At 39.0% G+C, this 19,491-nt stretch overlaps 2 protein-coding genes across 2 annotated transcripts; one reads left to right on the top strand and one right to left on the bottom strand.

Annotated features, from left to right (window-relative positions):
* The first annotated feature begins 350 nt into the window (after positions 1 to 350).
* On the top strand, positions 351 to 1,291 carry LOC121757736. Its single transcript, XM_042153236.1, has 3 exons — positions 351 to 713; positions 834 to 1,158; positions 1,272 to 1,291. Exons 1-3 carry the CDS (start codon positions 351 to 353, stop codon positions 1,289 to 1,291), a joined length of 708 nt encoding a protein of 235 aa, XP_042009170.1.
* A 5,786-nt stretch (positions 1,292 to 7,077) lies between these two features.
* On the bottom strand, positions 7,078 to 9,056 carry LOC121757735 (ATP synthase delta chain, chloroplastic-like). The gene is made up of 2 exons (XM_042153235.1): positions 8,969 to 9,056; positions 7,078 to 7,445 (listed from the first exon to the last, which is right to left on the bottom strand). Exons 1-2 carry the CDS (start codon positions 9,054 to 9,056, stop codon positions 7,078 to 7,080), a joined length of 456 nt encoding a protein of 151 aa, XP_042009169.1.
* Between the last annotated feature and the right edge of the window lie 10,435 nt (positions 9,057 to 19,491).

Here is a 19,491-nt window from a genome sequence, read left to right as displayed (position 1 = left end):
TCAAAAGATTAAATTAACTTGTGAGATAACTGTAGAATTTTGTTTGTGGCGTGCGACCTTCCCTAGAAGGAGTATCAATACGGAAACGAAATTCTTGGGGTGAATATTCAATGGTACAAGCTTAGGCAACGTTTGGCGGCCATGCCACCTTAGTGGTCTCTGGACTATTTGTCGATGTTGTGACCAGAATTTTGTTAAATATGAATCTTTTACTTGACCTCCCTAGAGGCATACTTAATTCTATTTAACAGTAGTGAGAATCTAAACTGTTTTAATGGTTTTTACTTTTTAGAATCTTACATAATTTGTAACAATAAGCTATTCATTTTCTCAGCTAAATCCAAATCAAGATGTCGTTCAATCCTCTTTTCGCTATTCTTAAAGAACACAAACTCGAAGGTCATAACTATATCGTATGGAAACAAAACTTGGATATCGTTCTCACTGCCGAAGAGTACAAATATGTGCTCACTACTGAATGTCCACATGTACCTGCGGCAAATGCTTCTGCAGCAGTGAAAGAAACATACAGAAAGTGGTGTAAAGCCAATGAGATGGCAAAGTGCTACATGTTGGCTTCTATGTCAACGGTACTTCAACATCAGCATCAAGGCATGAACACTGCTACTGAGATTATGAACAATCTTAATAGCCTTTTTGGTACTCAGAATCGAGCGGCTAAATCTTTAGCCTTTCGGAGCATCATGACTAAGGTTATGAAAGAGGGCACATCTGTGAAGGACCATGTCCTCGAGATGATGAGCCACCTCAATCAAATTGAGGTTTTGGGAGGGATCATTGATCCCGAGTCCCAAGTAACTATAATCCTTCAGAGTTTGCCAGCTAGCTATCAGCAGTTCAAGCTCAATTTTGAGATGAACAAGAGGGCTTACACCCTAGCTGAACTGTTGACTGAGTTGCAGTCAGCGGAGGATCTTATGGTCCAAACAAAGGCTGCTATGATGAGTTCTAGGCCGTCTTCCTCAGGCTCTAAGCCAGGTAAGGGGAAGAAGAAAGCCCAGAATGTTGTAGCACCAAAGATAGCTAAGGGCAAAAAGAAACGGGTGAACACGAACAAGAAGCAAAGTGGCAAGTGTTTCAAATGCGGCGAAAAGGGGCATTGGAAGCCGGATTGTCCTAAAAAGACCAATGGCTCAGGTATGCACCAAGCATTCGTTGTTGAATCATGTTTAGCAGTTGTATCTACTCAGCAATGGGTGGTTGATACTGGAGCTACTGATCATGTTTGCTTTGAACCTGATTTAATGCAGGTAACAAGGCAGTTGAATGAAACAGAGATCGAGATCCAGCTGGGCGATGCTACTAGAGTGGCAGCCGTTGCAGTGGGAGACGTTTATTTACGTTTTTCTAGTGATAGAGTTTTAGTGTTGAACAATGTTTTGTTGATACCTTCGTTTAGAAGAAATTTAATTTCAGTTTCTAAACTTGTTTCTGATGGATATTCGATTTCATTTGATGATTCATGCATTATCAAGAAATGTGGTTCTTATATCTGTCGTGGTATCATGGAAAACAACCTTTACACTATAATGTCTACATAGTATATGCAACATAAAACTGAATCTAACTCAACATCGAAAGTTTCTCAAAAAATAAAATCTCCTTCTGTTTCAATGAACGAAACGTACTTATGGCACCTTAGACTTGGTCATGCTAACCCTACTAGGATTCAAGCGTTGGTAGACCAAGGTCTACTTAAGGATCTAGAAATAGTACCTTATACAACTTATGAATCATGTTTGGAAGGCAAGATGACTAAGAGACCATTTAAGGTCAAGGGTAATAGGGCCAAGGAAGTACTTGAGCTCGTTCATTCTGATGTGTGTGTTCCAATGACTACTCAAGCTAGAGGCGGTTTTCAGTATTTCATCACCTTTATTGATGACTACTCGAAAGTTGGATATGTCTATTTGATGCGTCACAAGTCAGAATCTTTTGAAAAGTTCAAAGAATTCAGGGCACTTGTGGAGACGCGACATGGTAAGACAATCAAGGCTCTACGGTCTGACCGTGGAGGCGAGTACCTTAGTAGTGAGTTCTTGGACTACTTATCAGAGGCGGGAATTGAATCCCAATTGGCTGCGCCTGGCACACCCCAGCAGAACGGCGTAGCTGAACGAAGGAATAGAACCCTCTTAGAAATGGTTCGATCGATGATGAGTTATGCTAAGTTACCTATTTCGTTCTGGGGACAAGCGTTGCTCACAGCAGGCTATACATTGAACAACTTACCATCCAAATCTGTACCTACAACACCACATGAGTTGTGCACTGGACGAAAATCTAGTCTAAGACATCTCAGAGTGTGGGGTTGTCCAGCACACGTGTTGGAGAAAGATCCAACGAAGTTGGAGTCTCGTACTGAGGTATGTTTGTTTGTAGGGTATCCCAGTGGAACGAAAGGCTATGAATTCTATAGTCTACGAAATAAGAAGGTATTTGTTAGCACAAATGCTAAGTTCTTAGAAGAAGACTATGTGATGAATCATAAGCCCAGTAGTGAAGTAGCTCTTGAGGAACGAAGAGATACTTCAGTTTCCACAAGCAAAGAACCAATAACACAAGTACAATCTATACCTGAGATATCAACTTCTGTACCACAAATTTTAGAGCCTCGTCGTAGTGGAAGGGTTCCTCGTGAACCAGAAAGGTACATTGGTTTGGGTGAGTCATCTGACTTAGACCCAGACGGCAATGTATCAGACCCATGGAACTTTAAAGAGGCGATGGCAGATTCAGATAGTCATTCCTGGAAAGAAGGAATGGATTCTGAACTACAATCAATGATAGACAAAGAAGTTTATGATTTGTTAGTCCTACCTGAAGGTTGTACTGCCATTGGGAGCAAGTGGATTTACAAACGCAAACGAGGACCTGACGGACGAGTTAAAGTCTTCAAAGCAAGACTAGTAGCTAAGGGTTATACCCAGAGAGAAGGTATCGATTACGATGAGACCTTTTCGCCAGTAGCTATGCTCAAGTCAATCCGAATTCTGTTGTCTATCGCAGCCTACATGGATTGGGAGGTATGGCAGATGGACGTCAAGACAGCTTTCCTAAATGGAAGTCTTGAGGAGACCATCTACATGGAACAACCCGAGGGATATGTAGTCAAGGGCAAAGAACACATGGTGTGGAAGCTTAAGAAGGCCATTTATGGCCTCAAGCAAGCATCCCGATCATGGAATATGTGTTTTGACCAAACTGTTAAGTCTTTTGGCTTTGAGCAGTGCCCAGATGAGAGCTGCGTGTACAAGAAAGTTGAAGGTAAGAATGTAGTGTTTATGGTACTCTACGTAGATGACATACTGTTGATTGGAAACAGTAAGAAAATGTTGTCAGACGTGAGAGATTGGCTTTCAAGTCAATTTGAGATGAAAGATATGGGAGAAGCTGGACACATCCTAGGCATTAAAGTTCTTAGGAACCGCCAGAAAAGGATGTTGTGCCTATCACAAGAATCTTACATCGATACGATAGTTAAACGCTTTAGTATGCAAGATTCCAAGAAAGGTTTTCTACCTTTTAGCCATGGAATCACTCTGTCTCAGGATATGTGTCCCAAAACACCTATTGAGATAGAAGCTATGAGAAGGATCCCTTATGCATCAGCTGTTGGGAGTCTCATGTATGTTATGTTATGCACAAGGCCCGATATTTGCTTTGCCGTTGGCATGGTAGCAAGGTATCAGTCAAACCCCGGTCAAGGACACTGGATTGCGGTAAAGAAAATACTCAAGTATCTGAGAAGAACTAAAGAGTATTCTCTAATTTACCAGGCATCCGAGATGTATCCTTTAGGTTACACTGATTCAGACTTTCAGTCTGATCGGGATTCGAGAAAATCAACCTCTGGATATGTGTTTACTTTAGGAGGTGGAGCCGTAATATGGAAGAGTGTGAAGCAGAAATGCATCGCGGACTCTACCATGGAAGCTGAATATGTGGCAGCATCAGAAGCCGCAAAGGAAGCAGTATGGTTCAGAAACTTTCTTTTTGATTTGAATGTGATTCCGAGTATGCCCAAGAGCATCACTGTTTATTGTGATAATTCTGGTGCTGTGGCAAACTCAAGGGAACCACGAGCCCACAAGGCAAGCAAACACATAGAAAGGAAACATCACATCATTCGTGATATAGTGCGGAGAGGAGACATTAAAGTGGTCAAAATCGCATCAGAAAACAACTTGGCAGATCCATTCACAAAGGCACTTCCAGCCAGGACGTTTGAACGTCACGTGAAAGGATTAGGTGTTCGATTGACCTAGACCCGATTTCAGTATAAGTGGGAGGATTTTGCAGTTTTGGTATACTCGAAAGCTGTTTTGAGTATAAGTGGGAGATTGTTAGAGTTTAGTATACTGAAAGCATCTTTCGAATGCTTGTATATGTAATAACTCTTTTATCCATTTGTTACCATTTTATGAGAAATAATATTTTGTTACAATGTATTTTGCTTATGTATTGCTTATGTATTTATGAAATGTTGAAATGCGTTTTCCATTTAAATACATAGTTTAAGCAAAATGAGTCTAAGTCTTCTGCATAGTAGACGAGTTGTGAGCGGCGTTCACAGTAGGTAACTTGTCAGTTCATGCAGAAGAAAAACTGTTTCACAACCTAGATAGGCTTTGACTACCTATCGTGAAAGGTTGCGACGTCAGTCCGAAAGTTTCCTTACCTAAGGAAATGAACGACGTCGGTGTGGTATGGCACTGAAAGGATCAAACAGTGAGATAAGTCTTTCTTGGCTATTTACTGAAAGACGAGATCTCGGTGATTATCATTTCTTAATCATTGTTGACATAACATTGAGCATACGATATTAATTGAAAACTACTTTGACTTATCAAATGGTGAGGGAATTTCGTTGCCCAAGAATCCTGATAGATTGGGTAATGATCATTAATGTCTAAGTGGTGCTAGTATTGTTATTGCAATGAATCGTGTGCTGGGAGAGGCCAGTATGATAATATCCTCAAGAGGTGTTTAGAAAAAAAGTTTTATTATTCAGAAAACTGGCCAGTTGGAATTTATTCCATGAATAATAAATAATGTTTCTAAACTAGACCACTCTTGGAAAAAGAAATTAATTAATAATAGTCAGATAGCAGACTTGATATTAATTAATGGATATTTATATCTTTAACACGGGAAATGATTTAATTAAAGAGGAAGTCCCGGAATACTCGTAATTTCAGTTTGGACGGATATCTATAGTGGATGATAATGATATTTAAGTTTGGGCTTGAATTAAATTGTTTTTAATTTAATTAGTGAAAGCCTGAACTGTGGCCTAATCCAATCCTCCACAGATCCCTAGTCTGGCCCAAAAATAATTAACTTAATATAAAAGGGAGAAGAAGAGAAGACGGATTATTTCATTCTACGTAATAATTTCGATCTCTTCAATCTGTAGAGAGAAAAATATCGGTTTTTAGTATTCTTCTTCCGTAGAGATTTTTGTCTTCAATTCTTCTTCGGCTTTTGCGGATTTGACAAGCTTTGCCCACACAAAGGTCAGATTCGAGTTAAAAGGGAACAGATCAGAAGATCCGTGGTTGAGATAAATTGAAGAAGGTGATTGAATTCAACTCTTGAATTCCTACGGTATGTTGCATTTAATTGCATATATTCAGTACAGTCTGTGATTATATGCTTATGAACATGTTTCTAGTTTATCAGATAAAAGCATGTTTAGATGTAAATTTTTCAATCAAACTAAATAGATTTCCGCTGCAAAACCAACAGGATACACACTGAGCATGTTTTTACTTTAGTGATTTTTAAAAAATAGATCACTATAACCATATTTTTACTTCACTAATGTTAACAAAATACACCACTATAGCAAAAAAATCAAAGAAACATCACTCTAACCCTGGAACACATCACTATAACCATGTTTTTACTTCACTGATGTTAACAAAATAGATCACTATAACAAAAAAATCAAAGAAACCTCACTCTAACCCTGAACACATCACTATAACCATGTTTTTACTTCACTGATGTTAATAAAATATATCACTATAACAAAAAATCAAAGAAACATCACTCTAACCGTGGAACACATCACTATAACCATGTTTTTACTTCACTGATGTTAACAAAATAGATCACTTTTTCAAAGAAACATCACTCTAACCGTGGAACACATCACTATAACCATGTTTTTACTTCACTGATGTTAACAAAATACATCACTATAGCAAAAAATCAAAGAAATATCACTCTTAACCCTGGAACACATCACTATAACCATGTTTTTACTTCACTGATGTTAACAAAATACATCACTATAGCAAAAACTCAAAGAAACATCACTCTAACTCTGGAACACATCACTATAACCATGTTTTTACTTCACTGATGTTAACAAAATATATCACTATAGGAAATAATCAAAGAAACATCACTCTAACCTTGGAATACATCACTAGAACCATGTTTTTACTTCACTGATGTTAACAAAATACATAACTATAACAAAAACTCAAAGAAACATCACTCTAACCCTGGAACACATCACTATAACCATGTTTTTACTTCAATGATGTTAACAAAATAGATCACTATAAAAAAATTAAAGAAACAACTCTAACCATGTTTTTACTTCACTGATGTTAACAAAATAGATCACTATAAAAAAATTAAAGAAACAACACTTTAACCCTGGAACACATCCCTCTAACCATATTTTTACTTCACTGATGTTAATAAAATAGATCACTATAACAAAAAACAAAGAAACATCACTATAACTCTGGAACACATCACTATAACTCTGGAACACATCACTATAACCATGTTTTTACTTCAGTGATGTTAACAAAATAGATCACTTTAGCAAAATATCAAAGAAACATCAGTCTAACCGTGGAACACATCACTATAACCATGTTTTTACTTCACTGATGTTAACAAAATAGATCACTATAACAAAATATCAAAAAAAACATCACTCTAACCCTGGAACACATCACTCTAACCATGTTTTTACTTCACTGATGTTAATAAAATAGATCACTATTACAAAAAATCAAAGAAACTTCACTATAACCCTGGAACATCATCCAGCTGTTTCTTCACGCTCAAATCGATCAATTTCGAGCTGAAATTCCCATATCGGATGGTGATTCCGGCGAGCAGCGACTTGTCGATCACCGTCTTTAGCTTCACATTCTTCGCCCCGGTCAGCTTCTGCACGCGCTTCGCGATCTCCGCCAGATGCTGCGGCTCCAGCTCCACCACCGACGCCACCGTCGCCACCTCCGTCTCCGACAGCCGATTCGCGATCAGCTTGAACTCCGCCGCGATCTCCTTGATCAGATCCACTCGCTTCATGTCCACCAAGATGTTCACGAAGTTCGCCACGTGCGGCTGCAGCCCCAAGGAGCGGGAGATCTCGTCCGCGAGGTTAACTTTCAAATGAAGTAAAAATTTACATAACCTAATTTTTCTGTGCAATTATCATTATACCCCCGCCTTGTTATTGTGAAGTAAATTTGTGATAGAGGGAACTAATTTCTCATTTAAATTCGAAAATTACATGTATTAATACTAGCCCTTGATTTTCTTGATCTTGTGGCGGTGATTTGTTCTCTAGTTATGTAGTTAACGGGCACTTGCCCTATATCACTACTATATATATATATATATATATATATATATATGTGTGTGTGTGTGTGTGTGTGTGTGTGTGTGTGTGTGTGTGTGTGTGTGTGTATATAGGTGTGTTAAGGTCTTTCGCAGCTTTTCAGTCCAAGCTTCTTTTTAATCACAGCCCTTGGATCCTTGAATTGGATGGTTGTGATGATCTGCATTATTACACTATATTCATTTCCTTTTTGTATCTTTTGTTTTTGTTCTTTTTAATCTCAGCCCCAGAATTTTGTCATCCGACGGTTAGATTGGTGCCACGTGTCATTTAATAATGCAGATTTTCAGTTCAATAATGCACACCGACTAATAATGCACTATTATAGTGTAATAATGCAGATTTTCAGTTGAATAATGCACACCGACTAATAATGCACCATTATAGTGTAATAATGCAGATCATCTGGACCGTTGATGAATGAGATTTAATGGCCCATATTAAGAAGAATAAAGGATCTAAGGGATGAATAGGAGAATAACGCTCCCCTATATATATATATATATATATATATATATATATATATAATTTATTTTAATTTACTTTTATATTTTAATAAATAGGCCATCGAGAGAGGTGTATCGTTGAAGGATGTTGCCTATGCCAGATTCAAATCACTCCACACCTTCAAAGATGGGACATACACTTGTAAAAAGGTTGCAGATGTCTATGTAAGTTATAGTATATATTACTCTCACCGTTCCACAAGAATATGCACTCTTTCATTTTTAGTTCGTTCCACAAGAATATGCACTTTCTAATTTTGAAAAATCTTTTCTCTCTAATGAAGTGAGATCCATTCTCTACTAACAATACTTTACTTACTTTTTCTCTTTACATCTCTTTTACTTTACCAATTTTACATTAAAACTCGTGTCGTCCCCAAAGTGCACATTCTTTGGGGACGGAGGGAGTAATACAGATGTTCTTTATAATAGATGTAAAAGTAACTGATATTTGTAGTGACAAGCTGGCTGTATGTTTGGATTATTTTAATTTGAGTGATAGGAGTCTAATTTCAAGTTTTAGTGGTGATTGGAGATGAATAGGTGGATTACAGGAATTGGGATTGAATGTGAAGAAGAGATTAGAATGAATTCAACTTTTCTGGAACTATGAATGTTTATGTGTGAAGAAAGCTGTTAGTTTGATTAGATCAAGTTTTCTGGTTCCGTATTTCTTTGTATATGCCAGCTATTTTAGTGATTAGATGATCATCTTTCAAGACCTCAAAATATTTGCTTAGTGTAATTTTTATTTGTTCCTCTTTTGGTTCGAGTATAATACATGGTGGATCCCTAAATTGGATGATATACTGCTTTTTCCTGGCTATCTTTATGGAGTTCCAGTTAAGTGTCTCCATTGCTTCACTCATGTCTTAAGTGGGACATTTTTTGGTTTCTTTGCTTTAACTATTTCATCATGTTATGAAAGTATGCAAAAGATCGATGATGACAACAACCATGCGAAAAAGAAAGAACACTAGAGTTTTACGTGGTTCGATCGTAAGATCTACGTCCACGGCCAAAGGCAATATGATTCAGTATATTGAGAAATATGCAGAGATTTACAATTACTCAAGAACTCTCTCCAAGAACTCAACACCTCTAATCTAATTCTAAACCAAGAACTAATCAAGTGATAGTTTGGAGACTCTTTTCTTGAATATCGAAGTAGCTGATTAACTATTTCAGATGCAGCCTTCGTCTGCTTTATATCAGTCCCTTCATCCTCCAACGGCTCTCTTGAGATGTTAGTTAACAAACCAGTTATAACTGTTCCAACGGCTACTTCCCGTTTCTTGGTTTGCATCAACATGCCGAAGTGCTGCATGATGCCGAGCTCAATAAAACGCCGAGCTCAATAAAACGCCGAGCTCAATAAAACGCCGAGCTCAATAAAATGCCGAGCTCAATAAAACGCCGAGCTCAATAAAATGCCGAGCTCAATAAAATGCCGAGCTCAATAAAATCTTGAACGAGCTCAACCTCTAACAAATCTGCAGCTGTTGAGAATGACATTGATTTTAGCTTGCTGCATCCAACGGTGATTGTGAGATTATACTCCAACAAACTCCACCTTAATCTCAGAGTCAACAATGAATCATAATCCTCTGACAAAACCTCAAACTCATCACTCCACAAGTCCCACCAGCCCCAAGCAGTATTTAAACTTCATGGCTGGCAACGGCTTTGTCAACATATCAGCCGCATTATGCTCAGTAGATATTTTCACCATCTTGACTTCACCTCTCTGTATTTCATCCCTTATGAAGTGCATCCGCACATCTATGTGCTTACTTCTTTCGTGAAACACCTGGTGTTTGGCAAGGCATAAGGCGCTGCTGCTGTCACAGTTTATCTCCACTGTGTCTTGCTTCTCCCCAAAATCTTCTAGGATTCCCTTCAGCCATATTGCTTCTTTCACAGCCTCTGTCATTGCCATGTACTCAGCTTCCGTAGTAGATAAAGCAACCACATGTTGTAATCCAGATTTCCAGCTTATAGCAGTGCCATTTAGGGTGAACACATATCCAGTTTGAGATCTCCTATTATCTATATTTGATGCATAATCAGAATCGCAAAACCCCACCAGTGCTCCACCTTGATCCTTACAATCTGCCTTGTACAACAGACCATAATCTGAAGCACCCTTCAAGTATCTGAGCAACCACTTCAATGCTATCCAATGCTCTCTCCCATGGTCTGACATAAATCGGCTAGTAACACTTATAGCCTGAGCCAAATCTGGTCTTGTGCATAGCATTGTGTACATTATGCTTCCTATGATGTTTGCATAAGGTATCTTGCTCAGCTCTTTCCTCTCTGAGTCATTCTTTGGTTTCTGATCCATGCTCAACTTAAAGTGAGCAGCCAATGGTGTAGAGACAGGTTTGAAGTCATCAGCCTGAAATTTCTTCAAAACTCTCTGGATGTAATTCCTCTGCAACAACCTGAGCTCTCTCTTTGGCCTATCCCTCAGTATATCCATGCCAAGGATTCTCCTTGCATTTCCAAGATCCTTCATTTCAAACTTGGATTCCAGTTCAGCCTTGATTCTCTCAATCACTCACAGATCTGCTCCTGCCACAAGCATATCATCAACATACAAAAGTAGAAAAGCAATTGGTACACCATTCCTTTCTCTGATGTAAACACAGCTATCATACTGCGATTTTCTGAAACCAATACTCATCATATGCTCATCAAACTTGAGATACCACTGCCTACTACTTTGCTTCAATCCATACAAACTTCTCTTGAGCAAACACACTTTGTCTTCATTCCCAGCCTCCATGAACCCCTCGGGTTGATGCATATATATTGTTTCTTCAAGTTCACCGTGCAAGAAGGCTGTCTTGACATCGAGTTGGTGTAACTCCCAATCATACTTTGCAACAAGAGCAAGCAATATCCTGATGGAACTGTGTTTTACAACCGGAGAGAACACATCATTATAATCAATCCCCTCTTCTTGAGTGAATCCTCTAGCAACAAGCCGTGCCTTAAATCTGACACTCTCAACTTCACCAACTTCAATCTTCATCTTGAAGATCCATTTGCAGCTAATAAGCTTTTGGGTCCCTGGATTCTTCACCAAAATCCAAGTATGGTTTTTGAGTAGTGACTGGATCTCTTCTCTCATAGCTGCAAGCCATTTCTCCTTTTCCTTACTCGACATAGCTTCAGCATAGGTGGATGGCTCTAAGCACTCCAATACCTCAGCAACACAGAGAGCAAAAAAACTCATCTCATAATCACTGAACCTGGCTGGCTTTCTGATCTCTCTTCTGTTTCTGTCCCTGGCTATAATATGTGATCTCTGATCATCATCAATCTGATCTCGTTGCTGGGGTTGCTGTGGACTTGAAGCTTTATGGGAGCTTGAAGCTCCACCTCCATTCTGATCATCTGGATCACTAGGTGGTGGCTGGCCATGCTGAACTTCTTGATCAATAGATACTCTTTCACCCATCTGATCCTCAGTCTTCAAGAATGGCATATGATGCTCATGGAAGACCACATCTCGGCTCACAATTATCTTCTTGTTCCCCTCTTCAGTGCACCACAACCTGTACCCTTTTACTCCATGTTGGTACCCAACCATCACACATTTCTGAGCCCTTGCATCAAGCTTTCCCTGCTTGCAGTGGGCATATGCTCTACAACCGAACACCTTGAACTGATTGTACTCTCTATCTCCACCATACCATCTGACATCTGGGATTTCATTTCCTATAGCTGATGATGGAGAACTGTTAATTAGCACTGCAGCAGTACACACTGCCTCCCCCCAGAACATCTTTGGCAAGCCTGATGATAAAAGCATGCATCTGACTCTATCGAGGAGTGTTCGGTTCATTCTTTCAGCAACTCCGTTTTGTTGCGGATTAGCCGGGACTGTCCTATGCCTTTGTATCCCATTTGATTTGCAGAAAGACTCAAAATCTTCAGATAAGAACTCCAGCCCGTTATCAGTCCTCAAGCACTTGAGAGTGGTGGATTTCTTCAGCTTCATCTCTGTGCACCATTCTCTGAATTTTTCAAATGCTTGTGACTTCTGCTTTAGGATGTATATCCAGACTTTTCTGCTATAATCATCTATTATCGACATGAAATACCTGCCTCCTCCCATAGAAGCAGGCTGAGCTGGACCCCATAAATCACAATGCGCATAGTCAAGAGGTAATTTGGAGGTGTGTTTACCAGCCTTGTATGGTAGCTTCTTGCTCTTTCCCAGAGCACAGTGTTCACATTCCTTGAACCTCTGATCACTTCCAGCCGGAATGACCCCTTTCTGGATCAGTTCTCTCATCCCACTTTCTCCAAGATGGCCGAGCCTCTTGTGCCACAGACTCATATCAGAGTCCTCTGCAAGATTCACTGAAGCAACAACAGTTTCTGCTACTAGATAGTATAAACTGTTTCTTCTCTCAGCAATCAGCAAGATTTTTCCATTAAGTGAGACATTCATATAGCCTTTCTTAGAAGAAAACCTGAAACCTCTAGATTCAAGCATGCCAAGTGAAATCAAATTCCTCTTAATCTCAGGAATGTACCTGACTTGAGTAAGCAGTTTTGTTGATCCATCATGAGCTCTCAATCTGATATCTCCAATGCCTTTGATGTAGCACATCTGATCATTCCCCAACATTACTGACCCGGTTGCCTCAGAAAGGTTTTCAAACCAAGCTTTGTTGGAACAAATATGGAAGCTGCACCCGGAGTCCATTATCCAAGAACTCTCTATCCCACCACTCACCACATTCATGATCTGGGGTGGATCTGTGTCTTCTGCAAGATCAGCCTGATTTTGGGTAGCCTTCTCTTCGTTTTGCTTCCTTTTCCACGAGTAGCAATCCCTTTTGAGATGCCCAGGTTTCTTGCAGTAATGACAGCTTCGCTTCTCCTCATTTTGCTTCTGATACTTAGGCTTTTGATTCTGATTGAATTTCTTTTTCTTGCCTTTGAAAACCTTTACATTCAAGGCTTGACTGCCACTTCCTTCATTTGTCGTCGAAGAGTTCTTTTCCAGCTCCTTTGATCGAAGAGCACACTGAACTTCTTCATATGTGATGCCAGATTCTGCATTCCGGCCAAACAGCATTGCATCTTTAAGATGCTGGAATGTTTTGGGAAGAGCATTCAAGAGCAAGATGGCCTTGTCTTCATTCTTCATGGGGCCATCTACATTCTCCAAATCATCCAGATTCTTGCTGAAATCATCAATCTGCTCTGCGAAGGGTCGGTCTTCAAGAATCTTGTATGAAAAGAGGCGCTGCTTCATGTATAGGCGATTAGCAAGCGACTTGGTCATGTACAGCGCTTCGAGCTTCGTCCATACCCCATGCGCTGTGGTTTCCTTCGCAACCTCGCGCAACACCTTGTCCGTGAGATTGAGAATAATGGCGCTATGGGCTTTCTTGGCAATCTCAGTCTTCTTCCTCACGCTCTTCTCATCGAGATCTTCTTTTTCTTTCCCCTTCGGATCAATTGGCTCGATTGCTTCATCGAGCCCTTGCTGGATCAACAGAGCCTTCATCTTGATCTGCCACAGACCAAAGTCATTCTTCCCCGAGAATTTCTCCGCTTCGAACCTCGTCGTCGCCATCGATATCAACTCCGATTGCGTTTCCCACAGACGGCGCCACTTGTTATGAAAGTATGCAAAAGATCGATGATGACAACAACCATGCGAAAAAGAAAGAACACTAGAGTTTTACGTGGTTCGATCGTAAGATCTACGTCCACGGCCAAAGGCAATATGATTCAGTATATTGAGAAATATGCAGAGATTTACAATTACTCAAGAACTCTCTCCAAGAACTCAACACCTCTAATCTAATTCTAAACCAAGAACTAATCAAGTGATAGTTTGGAGACTCTTTTCTTGAATATCGAAGTAGCTGATTAACTATTTCAGATGCAGCCTTCGTCTGCTTTATATCAGTCCCTTCATCCTCCAACGGCTCTCTTGAGATGTTAGTTAACAAACCAGTTATAACTGTTCCAACGGCTACTTCCCGTTTCTTGGTTTGCATCAACATGCCGAAGTGCTGCATGATGCCGAGCTCAATAAAACGCCGAGCTCAATAAAACGCCGAGCTCAATAAAACGCCGAGCTCAATAAAATGCCGAGCTCAATAAAACGCCGAGCTCAATAAAATGCCGAGCTCAATAAAATGCCGAGCTCAATAAAATCTTGAACGAGCTCAACCTCTAACAAATCTGCAGCTGTTGAGAATGACATTGATTTTAGCTTGCTGCATCCAACGGTGATTGTGAGATTATACTCCAACACATCATGATTTCTATTCTACAATATTTGTTTTAGTGTATATACTCTTTTCTCTGTTACGTAGATCTCGATAGTCAATACTTGTACAAGATTTTGAGCAGACTAAGCTATCATGAGCATGTGGGGATTGAATTTGTGGAGTGTGGCAGTGGTGATATGAGTGGTGGGGGGTCTGGTTTAGGGGGTAGGAGAGGCCAGGGGCAGAGAGGTGTGGAGAAATTTTCATGAACAATTTGTTATATTGGTTTTTTTGTTATCAATTATTCAAGTAATATGTTTTTTGAGGTGTAGTTCAATGTTTTAAGTTGTGCGTATAATTTTCTTATTATCTAGGCGATGGTGCAAGCGATTGCAGCAACAAAGGGCAAAAATCCAAATTTGAGTGATATCTTCTTCAATGATGTTTGTGGAGGAAAGCTCGACAAGAAGAGGATGTCCGGGACAGGAAACTTGGTACCTAACCTCGTGGTTTAGACCTCGACACAGTCTGCAAGAGCAACAACCTTGGATCCTTCCTTGCGAGATGAATTGCGTGAGGAAATAAGGGATGAAAGGGCTGAATTAAGGGGGGGATTAAGAGGGGAAATTAGGGGGGAATTGCGACAAGATTTAGATGTGCAAAGTGTGAAGATTTCAGCGATGGAGGAGAAAACGAACCGGATCATGATGTCCCAACAATCCCATTTCTCACGACTCATTGATGATGATGATGCTTCATAGACTTGATACATATTGACGGAGGAGAAGATGAACTGGATCATTATGTCCCAACAATCCCATCTCTCACAACTCATTGATGATGATGCTTCACAGACTTGACTTGAGGGCATTAGCAATGGGGCGCCCTAAGGCTATGGCGCGCCACGTCAGCAGTTTTATCCTCCTACCTCCCCACCTGCAGTGGGGCGCCATAAGGCGCGCCCTATAGCGCGCCACGTTATCATTTTTTTAATATTTACAAAATCCATACGAATTTAAAAAAAATAATACATTAATATACGAATTTCATAAACTTCATTTCATTTAATAAAAATTAATACATTACAATGCGAATTAAAAAAAACGCAAACTCAGCGACGGCGGTTACGAGCCCACACTTCTTCAATCACGTCACTCATGAGCTGCACATGCTCCTGTTGGTTGCGCATTGAGGCCTGTCTAGATAGAACCTCTTCGAAGCCTAACGGTAACCCTCTATCGGGTGTGTCGGTCGATGTGCCGGAAGAGCTAGATGCACGGTCGTCTTCATTCCAGTCGGCGATGACTTCCTTGTACCAGAAACGAGCCGGCCCTTTCACAATTGCCCACCGTGATTGGAGCACCCCAAATGCCCACTCGACATCCTTCCACGCCGCCTCCTGCTTTTGTGCAAATAAAACCCTCTTCTCACCAATTGGGCAGCTGACCGTCTTTAGGAAAACTGGCCACCGTGGGTAGATGCCATCGGCCAAGTAGTACCCCATATGGTATTGGCTTCTGTTGGCAGTGAACTCGATGGTCAGGCCGTTGTCGTTACGTTGGTCGGTGAAGAGGGTGGACGAGTTGAGGACGTTGATGTCGTTGTTCGACCCGGCTACGCCGCCGCCTCCTTCTCGCGCTGCATTTGCGCATAGCATGCCGCCATGGCCTCTTCAACGGCTGCATCTAATGCTTCGTCAAGCGAACCACCGGATTCAGACGAACTAGAACTATTGGTGTCGTCGCCGAGATTCATTTTGGTTGGATGTAGAGAGAGAATATGTAAAGAGATAGTTGATATGTTCGTATGCACAACTGAATGATAAACGAGATTTAAATAGAAAATCAAAACCGCGTGCCATCGTCCGCGACCTCCACAATGGGGCGGACGATGGCGCGGACGATGACCATCGTCCGCGGCCATTGTCCGCGACGCGCGGACGATGGCCATCGTCCGCACTATCCTCCGCGACAGAAGTATAGGGCGCGACTATCGTCCGCGCCCTATGGCACGCACCCGCAATGGGTGCGGACGATGGATGGCGCGGACGATGCGCGCCATCGGGCGTGCCACGCGCATCGTCCGCGCCATCGTCCGCCCATTGCGGATGCTCTGATACACATTAAATATAAACTCCCTATTATGTGTTCTTTTTTATATGTACTTTGGTGATGTTTAACTAATATACCATTAGATTTATGTATTATATTTTCATTATTTTAGCTATTATTATTGCTTTGTTGGCTGTTGCTATTATTAAATTATTTTGGCTATTATAGGTGATTTGATTGTATAAATGAAAATAGGTGTCACATTGTAAATTACTGAATTAATTTGTGAAAAATACCTATTAATTACCGACGGAATTAGTCTCGTCGGTATTTACCGACGGATGATGCACTAAATTTACCGACGGAAGCATGCGGTCGGGGAATCCGTCGGACAAATATACCGACGGAATTTAATTTGTCGTAAATATTACCGACGTGAAGTTTACAAACGGAAATATTCCGTCGGTAATTTAACTGTGTTTTGTAGTGGAATATGAAACAATTCTATAATCACATATTAGTCTACAATCAAGAACTAATCATATGTAGGGGTGGGTAGGTACGGTATACCTTACCGAAACCACCAAACCGTATACCTTACCGTAAATAAGGTATGCGAAAAAATCATACTTTTACCTTACCAAAGTTTTCGGTATACCGAACTTCAGTATACCTTATTTTCGGTATGACGAATTTCCATACCGATACCGTACCTCATTTTCGGTATACCATACCAAAGTTCGGTATACCTGACTTTCAACATCAATTAATATAGAAAATTAGATTTTTTAGAATATTATTTATATTTTATAATTTTAAAAATAAATAAAATATAATTTATTCATAATTATATTTATATTTCACAATAGATTTTATAATTTAAAAATATATAAAATATATTTTATATATAATTGTGTTTATATTTTTGTGGTATATACCATAGTTTACGGTATATACCTTAATTTACGGTATATACCGAATTTCGGTATGTAGCGGTATGCAGCGGTATTTGAAAATCCATACCGTTACCTTACCGAAATTTTTCTGTAAGGTATCATACCGTACCGAAAATCACGGTATACAAAAAATTCGGTATTTTCGATATTTTTTCGGTACGATAAGGCCGGTATTTCGGTATTTCGGTATTTTTCCCCAGCCCTAATCATATGCTAATTCATTCACATAATCGAAACATGGATTTATCTAACTAGAAATTTTATAAATTTTCAAGTAAATAACAATAGCTTCGGATGAAGGAGTACCTCGAGTTATCGGAAGATTAGGAATTGATTCGACTATTTGACATTTACTCCCTTCGTCCGCCATTAGGAGTCTCATTTGAGTTCGACACGGGTTTTAAAAAATGTAAAGGAAAGTAGTTGAGAAAAGATAGTGGAATATGAGGTCCATTTTTATATATTAGTTTTTTAATAGAATGTGAGTGGAATAAGTTAGTGGAAAGTGATGTGTACCAATTTATAGTAAAAGTGAATTGGGACTCCTAATGACGGACAGAATAAAATCGTAAACCGGGACTCCTAATGGCGGACAGATGGAGTAAATCTCAAACAAAATTGGTTAAAGTGAAATATGGGAGGAGACCAGTGTTTTAAACCGGGTCGGACCAGCCGATTCAACCGCGAACCGGCACCTAATCAGATCCGGTTTGGACATTAAAACCATTCTATTATTGGGCCGTTTTGAACCGCTTAAGCTGTCTGGTTCGACCGAAAACCGGTGACCAGTTAAACCGGTTCAGAGCTTTTAACTTTTATTTTAATTTTAATTGGCAACTGTGCTTAATTTATAATAGTTCCAAGCTATGAATCAACCTCTACTCTTCGACGTGGGACACAGTATTTCTATTCGTGTAGTACTAGTTTATTTCAAAATATTCTTTCATTTTAGAAGATGTGTTTTTTAATTTTTATTCTTTTAAATTAAAATCTACCATACATTTAATCAACATGTTTTTCACTCCTTTTTAATTTTTTATTGAATAAATAAGTTGAGGACTTGAACTTCTGATAACAAATTTTATATAGAAAAGAATACTAGGAGTAGTACAATATATTCCCTCCGTCCCCGATTAATTGTCACTCTTTGACCGGACACTGGTTTTAAGAAATGTAAAGAAAAGTTGGTTGAAAGAGTTAGTGGAATGTGAGACCTACTTACCATTTATGGTAAAAATGAAGTGTAACAATTATTGAGGGACGGGCCGAAATGGAAAATAGTGATAATTAATTAGGGACGGTGGGAGTAATATTTAGAAAAAGTTTTATTATTGCATTTTTTCATAGGAAAAAGTTATATATATTTTAGGATTATTGATATTTCATGTCACGAATGCTCAAAACTCTGCATTATAATTGTCAATTTTGTTTATTATTGATATTATTTTAATTATTTGTATAATATTATTTAATATATATATATATATATATATATATATATATATATATATATATATATAGGGTTGTGATCAATTGAGATTTTTTAGCCTAATTGAGAATTGAGATACATTATAAGCCACTCATTTTTATTAAATGAGTGGTCCAGAATTTGCCACATGGAAAATATTTTTACATTAATTAATTGTGAAAGGGCATATTTGTAATTTCATTATATATTTTATTTAATAAATATTTTTTTATTTTTTTTAAAAAAATTATTTTTTTTTCGATTTTTTATTTTTTTATTTTTTTATTTATTTTATTTATTTATTTTTTTTTTTTGTCAACAACATATACAATTCATGTCAACTACACACATGTAATGTCAACTACATATACAATTCATGTCAACTACACACATATAATGTCAACTACATATACAATTCATGTCAACTACACATATATAATGTCAATTATAAGCTGTTGACATTTGATGTGCAGAGCTATTGACATTTGATGTGCAGACTACACATCGTAGTTGACATAATGTCTCAGTAGTTGACATCGCGCAAAAATTTAAAAAAAATTTAAAAAAATTTAAAAAAA

This window comes from Salvia splendens, chromosome 12, assembly GCF_004379255.2.
Source record: "Salvia splendens isolate huo1 chromosome 12, SspV2, whole genome shotgun sequence".
Taxonomy (NCBI): Eukaryota; Viridiplantae; Streptophyta; class Magnoliopsida; order Lamiales; family Lamiaceae; genus Salvia; species Salvia splendens.
The sequence above is the reverse complement of the archived record's forward strand: the minus strand, read 5'-3'. Positions and strand labels throughout refer to the sequence as shown.